This window comes from Fukomys damarensis, unplaced genomic scaffold (genome assembly GCF_012274545.1).
Source record: "Fukomys damarensis isolate Sample0158 unplaced genomic scaffold, DMR_v1.0_HiC HiC_scaffold_14, whole genome shotgun sequence".
Taxonomy (NCBI): Eukaryota; Metazoa; Chordata; class Mammalia; order Rodentia; family Bathyergidae; genus Fukomys; species Fukomys damarensis.
This window is the reverse complement of record NW_022900926.1, coordinates 69,171,099-69,181,377: the sequence shown is the minus strand read 5'-3', so window position 1 is coordinate 69,181,377 and position 10,279 is coordinate 69,171,099. Positions and strand designations below refer to the sequence as shown.

Genomic DNA, 10,279 nt, shown 5'->3' with positions numbered 1-10,279 from the left:
AGGTCCAAGGTCCATTTGTAGGAGAACGTAGGGTAGTCAAGCTTCCAAGACTCCAGACACATCCAAGTGAGGCGCTGCACGTGGCAGTTTGCCTTCGTTTTGAACAAAAGATGTTGGGTGTTGGTGATTTTTTTTTTTTCTTTTAACTGACTCTACATGCACCCCTTCATCTCCGTGGATCATCTTGAGCGGTCCGTTCAACTGAACAGCAGTAAGAAATGTGGCTGGTAAATTACATTAAAACTATCAAAGCTGCATTATAAACAGGATGCAAAATTCGCATAACTCTTAGTTTTAGAGGCACCTTATGCTGTTTCTCAGACCATACATGTTGAAGATTAGCCTTTATTCAGGAAAGGTTCTGAGGAGTAACTGAAGTCTGCGCTGCTGAGTGATGGCACCAAATCACATGGTCAGACTTACTTTGGATTTTAGGACCAGCTCCGTGAGACGAATGTAACCATTATGTACTGCAAACATATGCGTATAGATTTTAGAAGTGTCCGCTTGTGGGCTACAGGTGTAGCTCAGTGGGGAAAGCACTTGCTCAGCCTGTGTGATGCTCCAGGTCCGATCTCCAGAACCCAAACAAAACACCCTCAATACTTAAGAGTCCACAAGAAATGAGGTGCAGCAAAATAATTATATAGAAAGTAGAAGTTTATAATGAGGTTGCAGAGAAAGTAGAAAGGAGCCTAGGATGAAGCTGTCCTCCCCATCCACACACAGGCTTCTCCGTGGACCCTCCTTGTCCATTTTCATAATGTCCATTGTCATTTAACATGTTTTTTTCTCTGTAGTTTTATTAAAATGAGAATTCTATGAGGTACTGGAGTTTTGTCTTTTATTCTCCCTTTTTGTACAGCGTGTTTGTTCGGAGAATCCTTGTTTAATGAGTGAATGACAAAACAGGGACAAACCCCTTCAGAGTGCAGGACAACCTTCATCTGCACTAAGTGTGTTTCCGATTCTAACACAGCATTACAGGAAGCATCGACAAGTTATCTGTATCTAAGTTCCAAATGAGCCAACTAATTTACAAAAATCAGAAACCGGTCTTAAAGATGAATATAAGAACAAATTTTAAAAAAAAAAGAAACAAATCTGTTTTTCTTAAATTGTTACTTTATTTGGAACATGAGAATTTTCCTTACATAAAGCCAACATTATTAAACAGTTAGGACAAACTATTTAAAAAGCAACATTTTATTTCAGAAGGTTCTTACTTCAGTGGTTTTCAGTCAGCCTATCTTCTCATTATTAAGAACATTTGCTTCATAAATAAATAGTTCAGTTACTCACTCTGTTATAAGCAAATCAACTCACTAAACTGCTATCCGTGTATCTGACATATCTGAGATTAGGAGTCTTTGCCGGGTCATTTTAAATTCACATTAGAACAGTGTTTTTAAGAAATTGGAAATACCGATTAATGTGATGTTTGTCCCATTTTTCTTCATGATGGTTTCCATAAGATGGTCCTCATAATAATTATATAAATGTACAGTACATTTGGTTTGAAATTATAAAAATTAATCACATATATTAAACAAGTGGCAACAGTATATTTAAATGATATAAAACAATTAGTATGTCAAAAAATTTCTTACAAACATATTGCTTCTGGTCATACACTGAGCTGAAACAAAGCCTTCATTGCTTTTCTTCACCCTCTCCTAAATGGCATGAAACAATGGCTTGATGGTAGGAAAACGCTATTTAATAAGAAAATGGTATCCATTCACTCCAACAGGACCAGTATTTGCACTTAAAAAAGAAAATGTCATATTTTGCTAGACATGGGTTTGCCTTGATTGCATTCATTTTTTTTGTAAGCCCAAAAAGTGTCACAGTGTCACTTTCTTAGGTATACGTGGTCCTTTCAATAAGCGATGTATCTAAAAAATTGTTTAAAGATTACTTTTCTACCGAATTAAATCTTACCATACCCGAGCTGGGTGAGGGTTTGGTAATTAACGGAATTTTATTGCAAAGTGAACATCCATATCCAAAGTGGCTTTACTGCAAGTGCAGTTTCCCTGCAGTGCTTGCACCATGGTCACTGAACTTTGGGGCTCAGAAGGAGGCCACCTGCACTGCTTCCCGACAGACATCCCAGGAAGCTCTCTGACTGTACTGAGGCACAGACATGGAGAGGTACGGTGAAGCTCATTACTCCTGTTCCTGTCTTGCACTTCATTTTACAATGAATTCTATGGCAATTAAAAATGTATGTAACAGGTAAAATTTTATGTTTGCTTCAAAAAATGGTCACTATTTCCTTCTGTACTACATAGCTTGTATACACCATTTGTCTTTTACCTATTTTAGGGGAAAAAATACTTATAGGATTTTGCTAGTTCTTTAGAATCAGGTTGTTTTCTCAATTGCACATCAGCATGTTGACATTCGTGTGAATAAATGTGTTTAGCTTCCTGAGGAAGGCTGTTTGCTGGTAAACAAAGAAAAGAGTAAATGGAAGAAAAAAATGGCATATTCCTTGAATATGGGCCCTACAACAGTTTTCGGAAAACAATTTGAGATATGTAATAAACAAGTAACTAGGTTTTTGATATAAAAAACTTAATGACCTAAACACAGGCTACAGTATGGATAATACGGTACTGGCAACCCATTTGCATCTCTGACGGGTATTTACAATTTAAAACCAGCTTTCCAGAAAACTGGGCAAGGTTTCAGCTTAATTTACTTTTATATATATAATAAAGAAAGAGAAAATAAATATTCACCTCACAGTAAAGGACTCATCTCTGAAAACACATGTTCCGTTGCTTTCGGTAACAAGTTGAGAATATAATACAGAAATAAATTTGCTTCAGTTGTGCTTGCACATACATTTTCAGAAGCTTTGCCATCAGTTTGTTAACAGGAAAATGTTACCTATCAGATCCGCATCCACTATGAGCTTATCTCATGTCCCTCAGGATCGTAGTGATTGGTCAAATACACTTCTGAGCCAGATTCTCCAAACTCCCTGATTTGAAGTATGAACACTTCGGAAGTCATGGTAACTTGTTCAGGCTGTAACATGAATGCACCAAAGCTACCATCAACCTGCTAGAACCACATGATTGTATCTGTATTCACCTTAACCTACCATTTTAACTACAAATTTGATTGCTTCATATGGCTTGCCTTGCTGTATTCCTGGAACCTGGAGCCAAAGAAGAGTCACTGAAGCCTGAGAGAACGTGAGTCAGAACCCTGTTCAGATTACTACTGCATTCACTCTTGCCAGGAAGATAACCATGAGTAGAGACAGATGTGTCATGTGGCAATGGATGGCAGTGGACCTTCGAGCCTTTTTCTGTTTCCAAACTAGCTTTGTCATCCATAAAAGTGCTGTAAACATTCCTCTCGATGAAACAGCCTCGGCCCAGCAAATAGAGTTCTTCCTCTTTAAAGAAACTATATAAGCTAGAAGTTCAAAGTGGCACTCCATGGATGCTAACATCGTGGCAACCATGACTTACTAGATAAGTGGGTGCCCTACCCTAGATCTTTTCTGCTCCCCAAAAATGTCCTGACAATTTATCTAGGACAGATGATTATTCTTGAGCTGCTCCTAGCCAGGCCTGGAGAACTAAACTGAGTGCAAAATTCCATCTCAGTTATTAGAATAAAAACTCTGTTGCTTTGAAACTTTTTTTAGCCATACATCTTGGCAGAAACATAAGTTTAACCGACTGTGTTAACTTTTATGTTGAAACCTTTTGATATGAAAGCTTTCCTTTTATAAGTACTTGGACGATTTGACTTCAAAAATGGAAGAAAATAGAATGAGTCAGCTGAGTAGGATTAAGGTTGGTTTCACTTAGATTATCCACAACCACATTGAAGGGTGTTTTGGAAATTGTAAAAAACATTTATAGAGTTCTTTGTTCCAGGAAACAAAAATAAAACAAAATGGATGATACAACAGTATTTTTAGAGTAGCACAATGGTATAAAAAAATGACATGATGTTAAGAAAAGCAGAGGCTTCTTTTCTTAGAGTCAGCCCAAGAAAGCCTCAAGTACCTAACAAGCCACATTACAAATGTAACCATACCATGATATTTGCACAAACTGAGTCTCATAGCCTTAAATTTCACCCTTGCTGCAATACTGTATCAATATTATTACATTTTTCAAAGTCTGTATAAAATATTATCTGGAACTCCAAAGGAAAATCACTTAATTTTTAAAAAGTTCATTACAAAGTTGACAGTATAAAATGCTGAAACATAATCCATATATACAAAATGCTGTTGATTAAGAAAATAATGAGACCTAGTTTTAGAATAAAATAATTTTATACCAAAAAAGGGTATTGCATTCAAATGAATGTTTAAAAAAAAACTTTAAAAAAAGAATATTGAAATGTCCTAGCTCAGAAGAGTAACTATAAAGCGTTGGTTTGCTTATACATGATCCACCCATTTCTTATGGGCCAAACATCAGTAAGCTGAGGGGCAGTGTCCTCTCCCCTACGAAACAGTCTTGTTGCTGAGATAGTCATCGTCGAGATGGGTATTTGGAAGCCCAGTCTGTCCGGCCATGCACTGGCTGGGAGGCTGGAGGCCGCGGCTTCAAGCCAGGAGTGCTTCTCGGCTGAGTGTGGAAGAAAGGTCGCCCGGGATGGGGTCTCACAGCCTTCAGGGAAGAGTAGCCTGCAGTGAAAGAGACAGAATGGCCTGACTGACAGGGGATCAGGGCAAGACAAGTACAGTCAAATGCATCCTGGTGACAGAAATGTCAACAAATGAGAAGTTCAGGGGGAACATTGTGATTTCTTCTCTCAGTCCTTCCAGTTAAGACGACCTTCGTTGGTTCTCCATCTAGTTAAGAGTTGTCAAGCCAAAATGCGGGTGTCATTCGTACGCCCTTTTCCTTGTGTCCTACTTACCATCTTTACCAGCCAACCATTACTACTCCAACCCAAGCTAGGATCATTTCATACCTGGATACCTGCAACAGGCTCCTGTTTGCAACCTGTTCTCATGTGGTTTAATGACAACTAGCAGGTTGAACGAGCCCTTGAGGGTGGCTGACAGGTCAAGTCACTCTTCTGGCTTGGCTCCTTGTAGCAGCTCCCATGATGGTCAGAGTTGTGAGACACGCGTACAGGGGCCCAGTGGGGGCCTCAGACACACCCTCAGGCCTCTCCTCACCCAGCTCCTCTTGTGCCTTCCCTCTCACTCAGCTCACACTCCTCCTGCACTCTGTCTGCCCCCTTGCCATTTCTTGAATTTGCCAGACCTGCCCTTCCCCAGAGCCCATGCTCCAGAGAACCCACATCTGGAACAGTCTCATCCACACCGATCAAGTGCTCACTTGGCTTCCATCAGAGCTTTACTCAAGGAGTCCTTGCAGCGAGCTATTCTTTGGCTTCTTTGGCTAAAATTGAATCTGCACCTCACACTCCAACTCGCACAAGCTCTACAGCTCCCTGGGTTATTTTTTCCTTAGCACTTCTGAGCATCTGACACTGGTTTAACTTCATCATCATTTGCACAGTGCAAGCTTGCCCAGTAACTGCTGAATCAAATTCATGAATACTTAAAAACAGAACTTACCAGGGGAAGGGTCTGGAATAGGTGCCAGGTGTACCCTTGGCATAGCAGAACCAATTTCTTTTTTCAGAAAGGAAGGGATATAATTTCCAGTCAGTCCACTAGAACTTGTAGAGCTGGAACCAACTGATTTGCAAAAACAAAAGCTCATCATTCATTACATAGCAACATTCATATGACACAAACAGGGTTAAAGGAGAGTAGTGCAGACCAATAAAGAATTAAGTTTTGACTTTAAGAGAAAACAAAAGAATTATGATGAAAAGAGTCTGTTTGAGTAAAGCATCCCCCATGCCACACTGTCAGAAAATGGAGGAGGACAACAGTACTGCTTCTGTAGACACAACCAAGCAGAGAGTCGTTTGTTAAATTACAGAAAGGATAGTTGACATTTTCATTTTTGTAATAAGTTTAGCCTGTTCAGAAGTTTGCTTTTTCTACACCATCATACAGAATATCCTCCATGTTGGTATATACAAATTCTGAAGTATACAACACACGATTCCTTTAACCATTCTCTTTTGGTTTTTTGTTTGTTTGTTTGTTTGTTTTGTTTGTTTTTTGAGACAGATTTTCACTATGTAGTTAAGACTGACTTGGAACTCACTATGTAGCCCAGGCTGGTCTCAAACTCACAGTGATCCTCCTGCCTCAGCCTCCCGAGTGCTGGGATTACTGGTGTGCACCACCATGCCCGGCTTAACCATTCTCTTTTGGATCAACATCCAGATTACCTGAATTATTTAGGTATTATAATTATACACTAAATTTTCTTGCTGCTCATCAGAAAAGCAAACAACAGAAATACTGAATACATATACCGTTCATGTCATTTCCAGTTGAGTGTGCTGAGGGCAGGAACTGTATGCTACTCATTTGGGATTCTGGGAGGTTAATGGCGTTACAGGAGCCAGCATGGAGTCAATCCATACTGGGTAGGTGAATGAGTATCTATAATGCTTCTCAGGGCCGCCAATTTGGCTCAATGGTTCCACTGCCTGCCTCATAAGCACAAGGGCCTGAGTTCAATCCCCGGTACCAAAAAAAATGCTTCTCAGTTTTTGTTTTGTTTTTGGAGACATGGCCTCACTAAGCAGTTCAGGCAAGTCTTGAGCTCACTTTGTAGCCCAGGCTGGCCTCTAACTCATGGTGATTCTCCTGCCTCAGCACACCCAGCAATGCTTCTTACTGCATATAACAGCCATTATATGAGGGATGTTCTACCCATGAAGAGCAGTTAGTAAGTGTCTATCTTCACAACGTAGAAGGTTGTCCTCAGATGCTGACAGAGTGGGGCGATGGCTTGGCATGCCCGTGTGAAGAGCTGGTTAGGGGAATGTGTTCTGCATTTTTGGTGAATAAAATGGGAAGGGTAGGGGAAAGGTAATAAGGGAAAAAATACATGAGAAAATGAAAAAATGGAAATAAAGTGTTTGTAAATGGGGAAGGAAGGAGAGGGTGAAGGGAGGGCAGGGACAAGGGGAAAAAATGAGAACCAAGACCACCTGTCATGTAAAGGTACAAGATCTCAATAATGAATGTAACTGTACTGTATACCTAAAATGTACCAATACACACAATGAGAGAGAAAAAAAAAGACAGAAAGAAAAGGTAAAATCAAAACTGGTTGAATTCTAAAAAAAAAAGAATTAGGAGGAAAAAATGGAAGAGAATCTGAACAGTTCAGTAACACAAGGGGGAAAATGTAGAATCCACAAACCCAAGAAAAGATGGTGAATATCATTTGAAAAAGGATGTGCAGGTTCAAACCACGGGAAGACACCATTTCGCACCTAGCAGGTTAGCACAGATTTTAGTTTGGATGGTACGAAGTGGCGTCTAGGATGGCATGCAACTCCCATAGTGTGCTGCAGAGCCTTTTGGCCGTATCTGCAAAGCCAAACGTGAGCACACCCTTAATCCTAAAATGCCTGTTCCACCAAAGAGAGCCTCACACAACAATGGGAACACAATCGTGTATATTCCAGCACCCTGTCTGGTAGCGAACTTGTAAACAACTCATAGTTGTCAAAAAAGGGAGAAACTGAATAATGATTTAGTATAAATAATTATGACATCATACAGTTGATAATAATATTATTAGTTACACACATGTTGTATTATATCATCTACAATGCGATGTACACAATCGCCACATACATATTTGCTAAAATGAATGAAGTGGTGGTCCAGGATAAACTTTAAAACATGCAAACCCACACTATGAATTTCATACACAGTTTTAATGAATTCATGAAAATAACAGACACCCATATATATGGGACTGGGGCAGGGGCAGAGGAGAAAATGGTCTAGATCCTGGGCTTCGTGTACATTTGTGAAGTTTGACTTTTTTTTTTTTTTTTTTGGGTACTGGGGATCAAACTTGGTACCTTGCACTTGCGAGGCAAGCAGCAGAACCACTAAGCTAAATCCCCGGAAGTTTGACTTCTTAAACTAGGAAGTAGGTACATGGGTATTGACATACATCACTTTTGTTTTGTATTCCTTCACATAAATGAGGCCTAGTGGACATAGGTGGGAAAGTGCAGCCCAGGTATTCACCTGACCACCTGGAGGGGCAGGTAGCCGTGGAGACAGACCTCCTGGGCCAGGCTTGTCAAGCTGTAGGGCCTATTAATTGAAAAGTGGTTGGGGGGACTTAAACTATCCACCTCCCAAACAGAGGAGACCTGAAGCCCTGGGCTGAAGGCTGGGTCAGCGTGCAGAGTTCCCAGCTGGAACAAGGAAAACAGAGCCAAGCCCATCTCCACCTCAGAAGGTGCTGCCCACAGCACGCCAGGACCCAGTGGCCAAACTCAGATTGCTGGGCCAGGAACAAGTCTGCTGCACTCTGCAGCAATATCAGTGGGTACAGCCCTACGGGAGCTGCCTGAGTCCAGGGCCTGCTGCCGAGGAAGGGAGAGGAGGACAGGGTGCGTCTTCACACCAGAAAGGACTTGTCCCACATCTCTCTCTGTTCACCTCATGGCATCCACAGGCTTTGATTTTTGCCATTTAAGAGTTAAAATCATTACTCGCCTGAATTTATTTTGCTGATTACTGATACTGTCCCCGAAGACTTTCCAGACAAGCCAGAACTGGACCATGGATTAGACGGAAGGAAGTCCTTTCCTGGATGTGGGAGCATGCCATTTCTTATATTTATTCCTAAAAGAGAAAAAAAAAGGTTTTAAAATTGAAAATCTATAGGAAGTTGGACAGAGAAAAACCTGTGGTACATATATACAATGGAATATATTATTCAGCCTTAAGAAGAACAAGACCTTTCAATCTGCCACACTTGAGACTAGAGGATATTATGGGAAATGAAATCAGCCAGACAGAAAAATATTCCACGATCTCACTTAAGCATGGAATCTAAAAAGGAAAAAAAAAATCAAATACAGAGATAGACAAGTGACAGACAGTTGTCAAGGGCAGGGGTGGGGAGATACATAGGTAAGAGGATACAAAGTAGCAAGTGTGCACAATGAATGAGTCCAGAGATCTAAAGTGCAACATGAGATAAACTTGTACCATATGTGAAGTCTGTGCTAAATGCATAGATTTTGGCTGATCTTGCCATAAAACCAAAAAAGGGAATAACTACATGAGCCGATGGATATGTTAATTTGCCATGACAGTAAACTTTTTACCACGCAAGGGTGCAATGTTGCTTGCCTTAATTAATTATATACAATAAAGTTTACTTAAAATGCAAAATACCCATTTAATCTTGTACTGGACTTCAGAGACGAAACTGACACAGAACCCAGTTGGTCAAGCATTGCCTGCGGTTCTGCAGACAAAGCCAAACTCGTGATGATGTCATCTGACAGATGGCAGAGACAGCGTCCTCGAGGTGGGTGCACTGTCTTGGCTTGTTCATGGCCGAGAGGCCTCTTGTGCATCAGCCTCAGTGACGACCTGCCAGCACCGTTCAGGTCTCACCGCTCCTTGATATTCCACTCTTATGCAGCCCACTTCCCTTGTGTCTCCTGTCTGTGTCCTTTTTCATCCCTGTCTACCTCCAGTCGCTGGCTCTGCAGGCTTCTGCTCTCCTCTTTCTGTGTCTGTCTTCTGGTCCATCTGCTCACCTGACCTCAGCTATTCTTGGCGTCCTGTGCTGATGATGGGATCTGTACCAACCGCCTTCACCAATTCTGGTCCCCCTCACTCCAGGACTCCCACAGAACTGCTGACTGCCTGCAGCCTTAGTCAAGAAGACCCTTCAAACTGCTCTGTGTTTCCACTTCTATTGGGCACAACAGCCATTTTCAGAACTGAAATCTATATTCTTCTTTTATCTTTCTTCTTCCTTCACAGCCAAAAAGAAACAACTCTCCAATCTACTCCCTGCTCCCCTTTGCCTTTGGTCATGGTAACTCCCACACACCTGGCTCCCTCTGTCCCTGTCACCTGATCTCTCTTTTTCAAAGACATTCCTGGAAACTGTCAGGTCAATCTTTGGAGACGAACAGTCAAGCCTGAAGAAGCCTGGCAGCCTTTCCCTGTTCCTGACCAGCCAGTGAAGACTAACGTGTGCGGAAGCCCTGCCATGCCCTCCCCATCCCCATCCCTGCCCATTCTTCTGACCGCTCCCCTAGCAGCCTTTCCCTGTTCCTGACCAGCCAGTGAAGACTAACGTGTGCGGAAGCCCTGCCATGCCGTCCCCATCCCCATCCCTGCCCATTCTTCTGA

At 41.5% G+C, this 10,279-nt stretch overlaps 1 protein-coding gene across 2 annotated transcripts in view; it reads right to left on the bottom strand.

Moving 5' to 3' along the window:
• Positions 1–4,333: 4,333 nt before the first annotated feature.
• Cilk1 (ciliogenesis associated kinase 1) overlaps positions 4,334–10,279 on the bottom strand; it is a 58,755-nt gene continuing 52,809 nt past the window's right edge. For both annotated transcript variants that reach the window (XM_010630817.3, XM_010630816.3), the window contains exons 12-14: positions 8,618–8,746; positions 5,579–5,701; positions 4,334–4,672 (exon numbers count right to left, since the gene is read on the bottom strand). In XM_010630817.3, coding sequence (XP_010629119.1) covers positions 4,518–4,672; positions 5,579–5,701; positions 8,618–8,746 — 407 coding nt within the window. In that variant the 3' untranslated portion in view covers positions 4,334–4,517. The remainder of the gene's footprint in view (positions 4,673–5,578; positions 5,702–8,617; positions 8,747–10,279) is intronic.